We start from the raw sequence: 16,882 nt of genomic DNA, 5'->3' as shown, positions 1-16,882 counted from the left end.
CATATACTGTGCGATAGATGCTGGAATTGTTGGGGCCAGGATTACTAAAGAAAGAACTGAGACGTGCATGAAAGCCTTCTGCATAATGCAGAGCATTGTAACCAGTTAACAGTTACCACGATGGTGGTCGTACTTCATGCCCCAGGCTTAGAGTCAAGATATATGACATTAGTCCCAGCTTCTTCCCCTAAGAACTACAATGGGTTATGATGGTTTATTGAATCACTTGTGAATGATTCCTTCTTAAATTCCCACCAGCGGTGCAGAAGATGATGATCTGACTTATAATTCAAATATTACTTGCCTGGGAGAAATATCATCCAGAAATTATCTTAATAAATAGTTTAAAAAACTCCACAGAAGTAGGAAACAAAATGTAGGCACATTTAAAGTGAGCCAAGTACTATATATTCTTTTAACTTTAAAAGGATGACGCCTGTGGTAAGTGATTGCCCAAGTTATAATGAGTCCAACAAGCTCGTTCTTGTGTGCTCTCTAAAGCCAAGCTCATGTCGGAATAGTCATAGGGATCCTTTCTGGTAAATTGAATTTGCTGGGTGGACACGATGCAAACGATAACCTATCTTGACTTAAATAGCTTTTTAAGGTACAGAAAACATGAGCAATTGAAATCCCCGAGAGAAAGTCACTGTACCTCTGCAGAAAATATTTATAAGTTATACATAACAATTTGGGGCAAGTGAAAATGTATGGGAAACTCCTTATAGTCACAAAATGTAATAACAATAGTGATATGTTTTGGCCTTTTACAGGACACTTTAATAAACTAACTAGATTAGCAGGGAGAAACATTCAAAGGTTGTGTTAAATTTAAAACTTTCTACTCACTGGATGTACCAAACATAAATATTTTGATTTTATCTCAATGGAAATATTACTATTATTATTGTTGTTACTGTTGTTATTATGTCCCGGTCTTCTTCTCGCCTACTCTTTGGGGCACAGATTTAAGCACTGTACTTCCCAGAACTTAGTAGCCCATTTCACTTATTCAGGAAAATACTAAATGACAGAATGATACAAGGGCAAATGTTATACAGCTAAAAATAATTATTTGTATGCAACTTGTAATAATAAAACTGGGTAGCAAAAACTAAAACGGAATATTAAACCTCTGCTTCAACACAAGGGGAATTGTGGTCCCTGCGCTGTTAGGAGCTGCCTCGATTGGCTCGGAAACCCAGCCGGCACCGAAGGCAGGTCGGGACCGTCCCACTCGCGGGCCCGCTGTCTCCCAGCGGGCAAACACTCTCACAGCTCCCCTGCAGGGGCCTGGCCGGGCTGCTAGGAGCTTGGGAGCTGGTGCAATTATCTTTCCGCCAGTGGGGCATTCCTGACTTTAGCGTCTTTTTTGCTGCTGTTGTTTTAAGTGCTTTTACCTTCCCGGTTATGCCCACAGGTAATAGGAAATAAGCGTTTCAAAGGAAAACTTGATCACGCTGCGAGATAGCGCGCATCCTGCCCGGGGTGTGAGCGCCCGAGGCTTTCTGGTGCTGCCAGAAGTACATATTTTTTTGATTGGTAACTGCCAGGTGACGCTTCATCAAATATAAATTCCAGCAAGACAGGGAGCGCTCCACAAAGCCGCGGCCGGCAGCGGGAGTGAGACAGGCAGGCTGACAAGGACGGGCGATGGCTCTCGGAGTTTCCATGTCAGCCTATCTCCTGTTCAATGGTAGGTAGCCCCTTTCTGTTCTGTTAACTTGCTGTCAGTGTAAAACCCGACTAGGATTTGTTCTCTCTGAATCAGTGAGAAGTTGGCTCTGATGGTTGCTCTTCATGACAAAGATTAGAGTAAGGAACCTGTGAATTAATTTAGTTTCTTATCCAATGTATGTTCCTCTTCTGATACATTTTGACACCTCTTTTTTTGAAACCTTTAAAATGTTTGCTTTCTAAAACTGGTGTCATTAATACATTTTAACTTCTATATGACAGCATCCTTGTGATCGAATCAGTATATAAATGTATTCGCTTTCTCTTAAATATTAATGTCTATTTTCTATAATTATAATGTAGTCAGTGGACTGGGTATGGATGAGAAACTGTCAGCAAATCGCCCTCGTCAGGTTATGGATCTCAAATATAAATGAATTAAAAATAAAACACAGGTGCAATTATCTTTCCGCCAGTGGGGCATTCCAGATAGAAAAACTTTCCAGATAGAAAAGTTTTCCAGATAGAAAAACTTTCAGCCTGTTGCTTGTACATAGAAGGAGGCTCACCTGCTAAAGACGCCTTTCCCCCCACAGCAATGGCGGCCTTAACTGAAGAGGTGGCCTTGAATGTGACACCCGCAGTCACAACCCAGCAAAGCAACTGGACAGTTAACAAAACAAAAGGTATTTGCTTCGTAATTTTGTATTTCAAGGGACTTCTTAACTTTTGAGAGCAATTTGGGTTTTGGTAAGAGCAACGTCGGGATAACCAGCTCTTCCAGCACGGTGCCGTCAAATGGCCGCGACAGGTAAACGTGTCCGCTTTGTAAAAGGAAGAAGTGAGGCCGATGAAAGAAACGTCTCCGTTACTGTCCTGGGTGTTAAACAGGCCACGCTTTCTGCCTTATTCCTGCTTGGTGCCCGTCTCTCACCGTGTCTAGAGGCAGCTTGTCATCCTTTGGGGATTATATTTTCATCTGCTACTAACAACTTTGCAGCCAAAGAAATTATGGCTACAAGATGAAGCCTGAATTCATGTCCCCTCGTCTTTGGAAGTATTTTTTCCTTGTTTCTTTTAGGGGGCTTTTGTTGTTTTAGCACAGGCTATATTTCCTAACTACCTAATTTTGTCTTTCCTATTGTATTATTATTATCGGAATAGCTTCCCAGTGCTGTTGAGCATCAGCACAGTTTCACACCTGTCTGAACTCTTGGAGGTGAACTTGGAAAGCTTGTCGCCTGCCAAGGCCTGTGTACTGGGCGGTTATGATTTCCTCGCAAATCACACGCCGCGCCCTGACGTGGGGATGGGTGACGCGACATGGGCCGGGGCAATACCGCGTCTCGCTCTCAGAGCCAGGCAGGTAAACGCAGATCAAGTCAAACATTTCGTTTCTGAATATGAAAGAGAGTGATAATTAAGAATCTTCATTTCACTAATAATTTTAAATTCTAAAAAATGTATTTGAAATAAAGTTTCCCGTTTCAGTTTTTTAAAACTTACCTTTATTGTTCAAAGTATTGCAGGCGTCCCCTTCCCCCCACACTGACCTGCTCCGCCCGCTCCACCCTGCTCCTGCCCATCTGAGGTTTTGAAGATCTGTCAATTTGCAAACCAAAATCAGTGTACGGTTTAAAATAACTTTTATGTCTTCATGTCTTCTGAGCTTTTGAACATAAAGGAAAAGAAATATGTTTTCTAGAAGATAATACTGCAGACAATTAAAGTGTGGCTCCTCTCAGTGAGTGAGTTCAGGACAGGGAACTGCAAGTAAATTCTCCACGTTACAGGTAATGATAGTGGCAAAACGTGACTGGGTGGATCATCTCTAGCGTGTTCCCTGCCTTTCTTCACGGGGAGCTTCAGTTTTTCCTTCCTTGCTTTTTATTTAACTTAAAAACCTGAATCTGGTATTTTAGGAAATTTAAAAATGTTATATACAGCAAATATTCTTCCACTTGAAGGAAAGCTTACTCTCTCTAGCACACCCTTTCTTTGGAAATGTCTTCTTTCGGTTCTCACACTTTCTGGCAAATCTTGATTCAGGCTCTAGTCCTGAAGTAGGAAGACCCTAGCCCAGCTTACAGTGCAAATTGAATGAATTACTAAAATGAGAAATCAGACTCGCGACACCACATTCAACAAAATGAATGTGAATTTTAAGGTAATATTGTATGTTCTCAACCAAAAGGAAGTTATATAACAGAGGATCTCGTTGGTGTCTTAGTACTGAAGCATTTAGTGTTTTCAATATAAAAAAGTCCTCCTTTTTAGATCTGAACAAGTAAATAGGAGTGTCTCAATCTGTGTAGCAAGACCAGTATGTTGTAACATAACTAAGGATGAGATATTCACGATATATTTATTCATAACAATAACAAAATAAAACGCCACTAAATCTACTTGAGAAAAGCGTAAGAAGCAGCAATTAAAGTGTACCAAAGAGGCCCGATTATACAGTTTTACTGCTGGCATCCCCACGTCATCACCCCCAGGGGTTATGTAGGCGTATGTCCCTAGCACACCAGGGAACGAAGAGTCCGCATCCTGAAAATACACGTTTTCCCACAACACAGCTTCCCAAAGGGAAGCTCCTCATAAAGAGGCTTCTGGACACTTGACCACAAAAGTCCTGTCAAGTGTGGTCACTTGTTTAGCATAAGAGCGAGGAATCAAAACTCAGGTTTTTAATTTCCAGCTCCAAGGCTTTTCCCACTATTTCATAATGTCTCTTACGTGACTACAATTTCTAAATGATATTTGAAAGTATTGTCTGAACTGTGCTAAGCCTGAGCCATAGCTGCTCCTGGCGTCTCGCGCAGGCCGTAACCGCACGCCTCCTGCCTTCCGGTAGGGAAAACGCTCCCTTTCGATGAGCTGCTCAGGGTCGTCCACAGAAGAGGGGGTTCGCACCTCACTCTCCTCTGGTCATCTCACCATCAGAAACCCAAGTGGTCCTAAGTGCTGACTTCTGAGGTATAAAGGGAGAGTGAAAAAACTGTGTGAGATCTTTTATACCTATTAGCATTCAGACCTACATCTGGGAAGCCATGCTCAAGATAGCTTGCTAAAACTAGATTTGCTGCTGCCACCTTTTGGCAAACTTGTATTTATACCTTATTATGTAGCTTTTAAAAAATGGAACAACGATCAGTTTACCTCCATCCCCTAATTAATCAGTGATATGTCTAGGTGATATTAACCTACCCTTTGAATATAACCTGCCAAGGGAACCAATCGATAACTCCATGGACAGAGTACCCAAAGAATATCCTTAAAACTAAAGGTCTTTTTAACATGTTACAAATCTACTATAAAAAGTGACCCATATCATCTGCTAATATTGTGTCTCTTCCTATCTGACTACACAGAAGGACCCATAGCCTTGAAGTCCTCACACCCTTGCTTGGAAAACCACAACAATTACTGCATCAACGGTGCTTGCACCTTCCACCATGAATTGAAGAAAGCCATCTGCAGGTAACTGCAAAGAACTTTCCAAGTCCTAGAGATGGGAGAAAGCAAATGTATGCCTCTGGTGTTTCACATGGTCCGTTCCCACACACCTCTATTTTACGGAACCGAAAGGGTGCATGACCTGACCGTGACTCACCAGTCCTCTTTGAGGTTGAATATCTAATGAGTCTCTTTCTAAGCTACCTAATCCTCACTGCTCAAAACCGCGGTTCCCAGACCAGCAGCATCTGTGCAACCTGGGAGCCTGTTAGGAACGCAGAAGCCTATGCTCCACCTAAACCTGCTGAATCCCTATCAGCATTTTAACATCATGCAAATGCGATCATAGGATGACATGAAATAGGTTATGGTTAAAACTCTTCGAGGATGTAGAGTTCTAGAGCAACTAAGATGCTGTTTTTATGATCACTGATTCGCTCAGCATCCTCCCAGTAATTTTCTAGATCAAGGCATGCAAGCCCTGTGCTAGCTCCCCCTTCACCAGTGAGGCAAGTTGCACTGATATGGGGCCTTAATGAAAGGATTATTGTAAAATGCAGAGCTTCTTCAATACCTGTAACAGATGGGCTTTCATTTGGTACCTGCCTCTTTAATTTAAATTGCATACTTTCCATTGAAATTGCTTCATTCTTTGTAACTGGTCTTTTCTTTGTATTTCTATCATTGTGAATTTTAAAATTATTCATTCTTTTCTTTTCGTAAAGGTGTTTTACTGGTTATACTGGAGAAAGGTGTGAGCATTTGACCTTAACTTCATATGCTGTGAATTCTTATGAAAAATACATTGCAATTGGGATTGGCGTTGGATTATTATTAAGTGGTTTTCTTGCTATTTTTTACTGCTACATAAGAAAGAGGTATGGAAAAACAAACAAACAAAAAACCCAAAATACAAAGTCACTGGGTACAAGTTCATTTGAAAAATTTTTATTGAGTCCCTACAATGTACTAGGCGTTGACGTATATAATTTTTGGTGAAAATATGGCTGTAAATCTTGCAGGCTCCAACATATCTGTTTTGATGCCTTTTCTCATAAATCCAGACAAGCAGTAAAAATTTACCTGCAGCTGCAATAGGATAGCTTCAGTTTAGTTTCCCTCCACCCTGTCACTGTGTACATCGAAGTTATAATGAGGACAGTAGGCCCCACAAAGGCAGAGGTTAAGTGTGTCTTGTTCACAGTTATATATTCAGTGCCAAACACTGTGCCTGGCACACAACAGATACTCAGTATATATTTGTCGAATGAAGAAATCAAGAAATGAGTATTAAATGAAAGAAAATATGTGACAAACAGGGGTCATTTACTTCCAAACAATCAACTGAGGGTATATTCAGGAGATATTATCTATGGCTAGAAGCTTAGAGAAGATAAGCTTGATCCACTAAGTATAAGTTACTTGTGTATTAATTCTTATTTCTGTCTATCCACACTGGTGATTTTTTCCTTAAAGCCATGTAGCTAGGGAAAATCAAGAAATAATGTGAGATAAATTAAAGAAAAAAGTATAAATACACTCCCTTGCTATACCCTATTAACTAAGTTGTCATTTTATAGACGACCAAGACTGACAAAATAAGAAAATTTTGGGTTGCTTAATTATTGCATCTTAGAGAGAATAAAATCTGTTATATAAAATATAGATCAATTGATATAAAATCTGTTAATCAACGGATATTATTACATCAATTGCCTAAGAAACCAAAAAGAAAAAAAAGGAGGAAGTAGACCTTTTAATGTTAATGAGACAGCTGTCTGAGGTCAGGTGCCCTAGAAGCAGAACACAAAATGGGGATTCTTGTGCAACTTATTGGTCAAGGGCCGCCCCACGGTGAGGCCTGTAATGAAGTAAGGAAAGCCAGGCAGAGGAAGGAGGTAAGCAAGATGTGGCATTAGCTGAAGTCCAGCCTCAGCCTGACTCCACAGGGCGATCTCCAACTAGGATGGCATTGCAGACCTATCCCAGAAGGTAAAGGGTCTTGGTGTTAGCACCCTGTGCCATCAAGCCTGGGTGTCAGGATGCTCCTGGCAGGATGGTGGCACAGGCCAGGAGTCTCCCAGGAATCTCTAGGCAAAGTTCTCCGTGGGCCCAGGGAACACTCTGGAAAAAGATGCTGCTGTGGTCCTGTTAACACCCACGGCCGCTGGGGTGGGTCTACCAGTGGGTGAAAGGGACCTGGGTGGGGCACCAGCAGCAACTGCTACACCAGAACATTGATATAATCCTCAATAAGCTATACAAACGGTAGTCGAATTCATATGGCAATCAATACTCTGTTTTAGGTGTCTAAAACCGAAATCACCTTACAACGTCTGCTCTGGAGGAAGACGACTGTGAGGCCTTTGTAAGAAAATTTCACAAGGCATTTGTAAAAATCGGTGGACCCAAAATTGAAATCTTCAAATGAATCAACAAAACTTCCCAAGCTCACTAGACTTGAACATTACGGAAGCTGGGATCCTGATGAAATGAGAGAATGCGTTCCAGCATTGGTCTTTGGACTTCGCCATTGTTAGGTACCGTGGGAGCCAATGGAACAAGCTTACAGTGACAGGAGTCACGTTCACAGCACTGCTCTGGGCCTGCTGCTGTCGTCGTGTGGTTGTCGTTCCTACCGCAGAGAGACTGAGCTCCACGCTTCTGACCACGTCAGATGTGAGCTTTCCTGAGCAAAAGGATCAGCCTTGCAGCAAGTCAGAGCGATGCCAAGCTTGGGTTCCTCCTGTGCTTGCTACCAGTATTTGCACCACTGCTCAAGAGACCTACTCCCAAACATGCTGCTTCCACAGTGCCTAAAAGAGTGTGGTGTCAACTGTTAGGATGAGATCAGTGTCGTGGCACCTTCAGTGAACCAAACAGGTGCCTGGAGTCTAAGCCAGAGACAAGGAAATGGAATGTCCAAGGCAAACAACACCCTACCCAGCTTGTGGCGACACTGTGGCGCCTGTATGTGTGAAATGTGGAATAAGCTGAAGAGTTCCTGGTGACTGAAAGCTATCTGGATACCAGGCTCCGAGCAGGCAGAGCAGTTTTGCTTCTGCGTGGATTATAAAATGTTGTGTTGGACTCACGGGTCCCCCGATGCTTATGGTCATCGCTTCCTTCTGTTGGTAGTGGAATTACCTGGTGACCATCCATTTAGACTGAAATTCTAGAGTTCTACTAATAAGTGAAATTCTGCAATTGACCTTGAAAGAGAAACTGAAGAATCGGACACAGGAATTTTTTCGTCAGCCAGCAGCATGTGGAAACTTTCTTAAGCATTCTGAGTACTTGATAGCAGATTTGCACACAGGGAGAGAAAATGCAACGAGGGTAGAAATAACTATTTGGGAATTAGGGTCCTTTCTCTTTAATCACAGGTATTCCATGTAATTAGAATAATCTTGGGCAGGACCACTGATATCTTTGGGCTTTGGTTTCATTTTCTACAGGGCCCTTCTGTCTCTAAAATTTGACAGTGGGAGAAGAAAGCAATTTTTCCATATCTGTGCTGCAAGTGGGATATTCTCAAGCCCACCTCTAAATCCAAAACACACCACTGGCTGTCATCTTAGGTGTATACTTTAGTGTTTGTTTTGTAAAGTAACAATTTAAAAATGTGTATTTAAAGAAAGCAAAACATATAATTTAAAAATAAAATCTACAACTTTTATTTTAGATTCAATCTAAAACTCTGGACTTCTTTTCCACTGTGATGTTGAGAAGCAAAACAATTGTCATGAGATGGGTTGAAGGAGTACCAATCGTGAATATTCTCACAGTGGCTGCCCAGTAACCAGCCTTCCTCTTGTACTAAGCTATGACTTCGCATTCACTCTTAAACAAAACTTTACGCTCTGCTTTCCTCTGAGTAGAAGGTATTTCACTTGCTTTGTTTTGCCTCCAAAAGGAATTTGAGTTGGATGAATCGCGTGTCAGCACTTTCTCACTGTGCTCACAAAGTATGTAAAGATTACATCATAGCAAGGAGTGGGGAGGCGAAGGTTCCTCCCAGTGACTCCAGGGACCACACCTAGAAAGCTATGCTCTCCCTGAGCATTTCAAAAAGGTGTTAAGAAGCTGGGGAGAGGCCAGGAAGAAACAATAAAGCTTAATTAAGGAACTGCCGCCGATGAAAGAGGAATTAATGCTGGAGTCTGGAGAGGCAATAACATAAAAAGTTATAAATATTTGCTGTCTATAAATATTTATAAATTGTAAACACAATATAATTGAAATTAAACAACGTCAGACAAAAATTTAAATTCCCAGATTGCCAAACTGAAAAGTACACCAAAGCAAAAAACAATAGAGATTCAATTTTTTTCACCTGTGGAGCAATATGCATTAACAGTATAAAATCCACCCAGTGAGGCTATAGAAATTTAGAGTGTGGTTCATGAGAATTCATCTGTTATGGTCTGTCATACACATGAATACACATGATCTTGTGATCCCCCCAACCCTGAGAGTTAAATTTGCAGGAAGGACTTAATCTCTGGCATTCCTATGAAGCTAGAGCACATCTACTGATATTTATGTATATAAGCAGGACTTAAGTGAAAAAAAAAATGCAGAAATACAAGATGTTCTGCACATTTTTTCACCTCATATTTTTTCCTATGTGCAACAAGACCCTGAAAGAAGTCTACCAGTGAAGCCCTTGCATTAGAACTACGTTTTCAACTATCAACCTATGGATCATAGGTGGGTGGGTCATTTAGGAAAGAAATGAAAACAAGTTTCTGGCATTTTTGACTAAATCAGACTGGCGAAGGGGTTCATCAATGTCTTTCATTCATATTTTGTGTTCTTCCCATGTCTATCCTTCAATTCTTTGAGAAAACATCCTAGGATATGAGTTCATGAGTTAGCATTTTGAAGCATGATGGTGTTATTGGTGGAAGTGGAGTTCTTGGAGTGCCACGAGGAAAAGAATTTCCTGAGGCCCCCGCAAGGGGGTGGGGCTTTGTGGAAAGCTTTATTGATGACGTACAATTAAGGGGGTTCTCCAAGGTCCAATCCCTGTCTATCTTGCCTTGGAAGAAGTCCAGTCTTGTCGTCAGCAAGACCAGAATTAAGGCCACTGCCCAGAATTTCTGTTCCATAGTAAAGTCCAGTCCAGTCCAGCATCTGTCTAGTTTAGCCTATATTCCCAGATGCATTTCAGTGGGTGTGGGATCCATATGGCCATGGGCCATGTGTCTTCTTAAGGCCACATGGCTATGGAGAGAGAATAGGTGAGCACTCAGGTGAGTGGGGGTCATGGAGCAAGAGAGAGCAAGTGAGAACAAGAGAGAGAGAGAAAGCTTCTTTGTTCTGGGAATTTAATGAGGAGCTTAGATTTCAACTACTTCTGATGGGGTCCACTCCCATTGTTCCCCGGGCTAGACTGACAGGCAAGGGCCTTCCCTACGTTATCCCTACTTCACTGCACATGCACCCATCTCCCCATTTGTTCCATCCCTTCCCCCAGTGATCTGCAAGGAATGGACTGGTGGTGGTGGTTCCCTGGGAGCATGAAGCTGTAGCTTTCTGGTGAGGCCACCCAGGTGACCATGCTTATAATGTCTGGTCTCACTTTTCCTCTCTTCCTATTATTAATATTAACTAGCTAATGACAATGGTAACAACGGGATTGCGAGCAAACACTATAATTTGTCATACTTGAGCCAGTAAATTTATACAAAGGGAATCATAGTTGCTTGTTATTGCATCTTCTTTCCCCAAATTATTTTTTTGTATAATTATGTTTTTATAACATTTGAAGTGAATAAAATTATAACATAGTTTATCTTTTAGTGTTTCCTAGAACAATACGAATCTAATCCTTTAATTCTGAAATGTCCTTTTTGGTGACATCAAGAAGGTTTTTGTTCATTATATGTAATTGAAAATAAAAAGTCTTAAGACAATCACAAGGCAAACACCAGCAATTTAAGCTTTTGATGTTGAACATAAAAACAATTCCTTTCTGCCGAGGCTGTGAGTAAGCCATCTGACTTTTGTGAATTACAAAATATAAAACACTCTCTGTGCTGTAATGTAAATATTGATATCCTGCAGCTCACACTCATGGGGAGGGTTACCAGAATCGCTCTATTGCAAAATACCCACTCTTTCTGGCTTACATCACGGCTGCATGACTTCAGGACACTAGCATCTGCCAAGATGAACTGGAAGTGTTGAAATTTAATTTGTCAGAGTCTGGCACTGCTAATCTGGGTGAGTCTATGTTTCTGTCCAAATCTTTGGCACAGCCCCATGCAGTAGCACATTCAGAAGAATATCTCCCAAATTCAGCAATAAATTTCTGTTAATTATTCAATCAATGAATGTACAGCTTAGAGCAAAAGAGCCTAAGCAGCTAATTTCCTAAGAAATCAAATATTAGGCCATTTGAGAATATCTACCTGAATAAATGTGCTCCTTCATTATATTTCACTCTGCCAAAAATCAACATGATAGATGTTCCAGATCGTGGGCAACACCCACAGCTTCCAATGAGACATCTCATAAAGATTAGCAATGTTATTTTATGGTAACAGGGAGAAGTGAATTATTTAGTCAGGGCTTATCTATATACTTTATGTCCTTTCTTTGTAACTCTTATGTATCAGATATTATTGGAGCATAAATTGTTTAGATTGAAACTAGGTGAAGACCACAGTCAAGCAAGAATCAAACTCACCATGCTTTTGGTCTTTAAGAAGATATTAATTAGGCCCCCCAACTTTCTGGAAAGAACGGCATCTCTAGATCTTTAAAACCTCACAGAATATTAATTTAATATTAAGTCCTTTTGCAGATTCAGATGAAGCCAATGTGTAATATAGCTACCATTTATAAGCACTCACAATGTTTGAAAAGCATTACTAGCATTGTTTTAATGAACCCGAACCTGTGTATATTTGAGGCATAGAGAAGGATCTGAACCAGGTAGATCTGAAGCCAAAGTCTAAACTCTATATGATAATGCTTTGCAATATTTTATGGAAAATATTATTGTTGGGATTCCATTTCTTAATGAGCTTAGAGATATACCCAAGTGATTTGTATGCAAATGAAAAAAGTTTTTTTCTTTAAAATATATAAAATAATAACTTTTGTCCTGGATCAAGCATAAAAACTCACTGCTGTCACCTGCAGATTATTAAGATATGCATGCCATCCTTAGGGTGGGGCCAGAACAGGCCTCGAGTGCCTGCTGACAGTTGACTGTTCAGGCTGGGAAAAGACTGTAGACTGTAAATGAATCCTGATTTATCCTCAGGACTCAGGGTACATGAAGGTCACTTGGGAACACTTGACCCCAGGGCTCTCTGGCCCTGATGCTGCTGTAACGGGGACATGCCTGGCTCAGTCTGGTGATGGGATGAGTGAGTGCTTTTCGCATCTACAGTAAAATCTCATCAACTGCCTTTTGGCTGTATCACCCTCAGTCTCACCCCTGGTCCCACATACACCTTAAAGAAAAACAGTCACTGGTGGTGATCCAGCTTGGGGCAAAAAGTGTAAGCAACATTAAAAAATCCATGCAGTGGACGGACACCTTAATGAACTGTGGTCTCGTCCAGCTGCAGGATTATTTAACTTTTCAGGGACCCTTTGGACATGATATTCTTGCCTGTTAAATGGAGAAATTAGACTCTAAAGATGAGCTCCACATTCCCTTCCTGGTTGGAAGTTATATGTTAAAAACTTGCAACCTAGAAGGCAGATCCAGCCCACAGACATCTTTATTTTGGTTTTCACTGTGTTTGTTTTAAATCAAGACCAACATCTAGAAATCAAGATGTTTTTCCGTAAAAATCGAGCTTTTCTAGCTTCTTTAGAAAACTAGAAATTTAGAGCAATGGCCCTGTATTCTTACACAGGTTTGGTTAGAAGGGGTGTGCCCTGGACACCGGACCCGTTTCTGCCACTGTGCTACCTGGGCAGGGCTCCTAAGGGCCTTCAAGTCAGCAGGCTCAGTTCTTTGACTGGGTTTTGTTATTTAAGATCGTGCCTCATCTAAATTCCTGAGTCTAGTCATCACGATGCCTGCAGAGGGCCTCGCTGGACTACAGGCTGCCAGCCGTGATGGAACCTCAGGACGGGTTGCCCCGGAATGCGCTCTTCAGGAGAACCCACATTCACCTGGAAGCTGGCAGGGCCGCCTCGGGTGACCCAGGCGCTGGCCTGCCCACGCCTCAGTCACTCTCCGCTGCAGTCCTTGCCAGGTTGGTTTGCTCAGTGCTCGCCCTCCTTACATTACCTCCGCCCACAAGCTGATGCTGGCTTCCCATTGTATGCCATGTTTAGGAAAGACTCCTCCGCAAGCTGGTGGCACTCCCCCAGGAAGCTCGGTGGTCTCCCCTCCCAGGGCTCCCTGCACAAACCCCACAATTTCTATCAGCGTGTTAGGGTCTCTGCTGCTTCTTCCATATGATTCACCTTCCTTCATCTCTGTGGGCCAAGATCCTACACATTTTTTTCCTAATGCTGTCTTTTCCTTGAAGAATTATGTTATTTACAATTGTCATTTTTCTCTCCTTTGAACTCTCTGGACATCTCTTTTTTGAAAAAAGAAACAAAAACTCCATGGTGCTTACACTGTTATGTATTGTAATGATTTATGTCCTTGGCTAAGTTCCAGTGGTAATAATATAAATAATGGACTTCATTCATTAAGTTCATACCATGGAGTAGGCATAGCGCTAAGTAACTTATACATAGTCTGTCTTCCAGTCCCTGGAGCCAGCCAGGAGAAAGTTTTCTTGGGGGCTGTGGTGAATAGTGGTTAAGGAGACGATTCTTTGGAATTGAACAGACTGAGGCTTAAATCTCAGCTCTACTCTTACTAGCCATGCTACCCTGATCAAGTTTCTAAGCCTGAATTTTGTCATTTGTAGAAAGGGAATAATATTTATCTTCTAGATTGTTTTGAGGGTAAATGATTGATAAATACTATTTTATTATGACTGCCTTCCATTTTACAGTTTAGGAAACTAAAATTTATAAAGTTTTAGTAACTTGTTCAATGATATGCAGCTAGTAAGTGGTGGAACCTAGGCTTGCCCCCGAGGCTGCCCAGCTCCAAGGCAGGCTGCACTCAGCACAGTAGTTAGACTATGGCTGTTGCTTGGCCAATGTTGTCTGAAGCAAGATCTGTAATCTCTGAGAGTTGGGTTCTTTGAGTCCCAATTGTTTGTTAGTTCTGTGATAGAGAATAAATTATTTAGCCCCTCTAAATCTCAGTGGCCTCTGTTATAGAATGGATATAATAATTACACTTAACCCATAGGGTCATTTTAGGATTAAAATAGATAGTTAATGTATGTAAAATATCCAGTACTCATTCAATAAATATTACTTATAATTAGTAAATATTTGAAACTGTGTTGAAGCTCTTATTGGCACTAAATATAGTCAGTTTGATCATAACATGACATGTGTTCCTAAAAATCATCACTTTGCAAAATTGAGCAATAAAAACCACAGGGCTTACAGGAAAACTAGGGTTAAGGGGTATAGTGCTCAAAAACTTAGTCAATGACGCACGAAAATAAATGTTAGGTAGTACAGTTTTATACATTTAAAATGGTTCATAATCAGTAAATGCACATTTATAAGTTGACATGGCACCTTATCTTCAAAAACACCTGAAGGTTGCTTGTGGAAGTCGGTGCGAGACGGTTGTAGCTGTGAGCTATTGTCAAGTGATGGAGGAAGGGTTATAGATATTGGACGGAAAGTTGCAACAACAGATGTGGGTGAGTGGAGCCCATAACACAAACGTGAACCAAGGTATCTGGGTACGTCTGAGACCTGCGCAGGTGTGTGCGTTCTGTGTAGCTCACGCCGCTCAGCTCAACAGCTTTTTGCTTTCGTCTAGCCGAGCTAGCAGATGCAATCATGCATAAGCCACCCCAGAAAGCTCAAGTTGTTCCTTTATGTTGGAATAAATTCAGGTTTTCATAACAAGCATTAAGACAGAACTGACTGTACCTTGAACTGATCACAACCACTGTCCCTCAACCTAAACCTCAGTTATAATTATTAAGCACTTGAAATATCCTGATTATATTAGGCACTCAAGACCTTGGACACCAGAGGTTGTGACGATTCTCCTTCCTCCACCTAAATTTTAACAGAATATCAAGGACTTAACTCCAAAGCCCCCTATGACTGCGGACTCACTTTCTCAGACTAACTCGCTGCAGGGCTGCTTGTTCTCTCCCTTTGTCAAGCTGCAGCTAGAAAGCCTCATGACTATTTTCTTTCCTGCAGTAACGTCACTCGATGAAGAGGCCCAGTTCTTCCTCCTTTCATCTTGGCTTATTCCCTGCTTCTTTTTTCCTTTATTCTCTGAGTAAACTATTACTTTTATTCAAAATTGTTTAAATGATGCAGGAGTAAAAAAAAAAGTGTCTTCCTTCAACAGTCTAATATTAGGCAATAAATTTTGCCAAATGGCAGACCTTGCAGAAGCAAGAACTCCCTTAGGAATTAAAAAAACAAAACATTTAATAGAAAGAAGGGGTCATTACGCGAGAGGAAGTCTGCAAGAAAGAAGAAAGTCAAACTTGGCATCTCTTAGGGTCCCTTGCTTGGGCCTAACAAAAGTTACTGTCTGGGTTCACGCTGGTCTAGGTGAGTCGGGCAAACAGGTGTGTCTGCAAACTGGTGCTTTGGTTCAGTCCATTTATGTGAAAGACTAGAGAGCTTTCTGTGAGTGAGCACACCTTCCAATACTTCTCAAACCCCATCCAAACTGGAGTGTCTTCCAGTGGTTGCATAGCTGGGGGAATATATGTGTGGCATGTAGTAAAAAGTAGTAAAAGTTCAATTACTTCCTTGCTTTTTCAGAATCCAATCCCCTTCTAAAAACAGCACCCAGTTTTGCTCTGGAGTACCATCGTCCTTCACCTTTATTTCACCTGCTCTAGGTGTAATTCCTCAGGTCTAATCCCAGGGTCAATCAGGATGCCAAATACTAGGACCACCTGAGAGGCGGCCATGCAGCTTAATCCAGATCAGTGAAAATTAGTCCTGGGATTTTTATTGGAATTCTTTGGGGGAAAATGTCTATTTCTGATTGCATTGCTAAATAAATAAGAGGAAATCTTAGATTTTTCTAAAGGCCATTAAAGGGAATCAAAGTTTTTCTACCGTAAAACTGCCCTTTTTGGATATTGATTTTAAGCTGTTTATTAAGAAACAAGACTCCGAAAGAAACTTTGAACTTCCTCCCCTCTCCTGCTCAAAAGATTCAGTCAGGAAAACCTACTTCAGGAAAGAGACCTTAGGATGTTCGCCTTAGCCTAATTTGAGTTAGGTATGATAAATAAGAGGGCTTCAGGCAGGTGCATATTAGCTGGATTCCCCTGATATCCCACTGATTTTGAGTTGCCTAGCAGAAATTTCCTGACATGTATGGTCTGCTCTTCCTCAATGACCTTTAAATCGCCCATTCTCTTTTGTCCATAAATGTCATAAATATCCAATGTTGCCTCACTGTCTTCAGAATTTGTATGTTTATGTGAATACAGTACATATATATTAAACTTTGATTTTTCTCCTGTTAATTTGATGAGCAGCCAGCCCAGCTAGAAGAACTTAGAAGGTGGGAGGAAAGTTAAATATTTTAAAGCCCCCCGTTTTGGCCAGCCAGGTAGGAGAATTCCCTGGCCGGGAACACTGCTGACGCCCTGGACTGCTGCAGCGGGAGATCATGGATGTCTGACCACAGCCAGCA

General features: G+C 41.3%; 1 protein-coding gene across 1 annotated transcript; it reads left to right on the top strand.

Moving 5' to 3' along the window:
• Positions 1-1,648: 1,648 nt before the first annotated feature.
• Positions 1,649-8,473, top strand: EPGN (epithelial mitogen). The gene is made up of 5 exons (XM_016209618.2): positions 1,649-1,696; positions 2,274-2,363; positions 5,052-5,160; positions 5,862-6,014; positions 7,443-8,473. Exons 1-5 carry the CDS (start codon positions 1,654-1,656, stop codon positions 7,495-7,497), a joined length of 450 nt encoding a protein of 149 aa, XP_016065104.2. The 5' UTR covers positions 1,649-1,653; the 3' UTR covers positions 7,498-8,473.
• Positions 8,474-16,882: the final 8,409 nt, after the last annotated feature.

This window comes from Miniopterus natalensis, chromosome 1 (genome assembly GCF_054644295.1).
Source record: "Miniopterus natalensis isolate mMinNat1 chromosome 1, mMinNat1.hap1, whole genome shotgun sequence".
NCBI lineage: Eukaryota > Metazoa > Chordata > Mammalia > Chiroptera > Miniopteridae > Miniopterus > Miniopterus natalensis.
The sequence above is the reverse complement of the archived record's forward strand: the minus strand, read 5'-3'. Positions and strand labels throughout refer to the sequence as shown.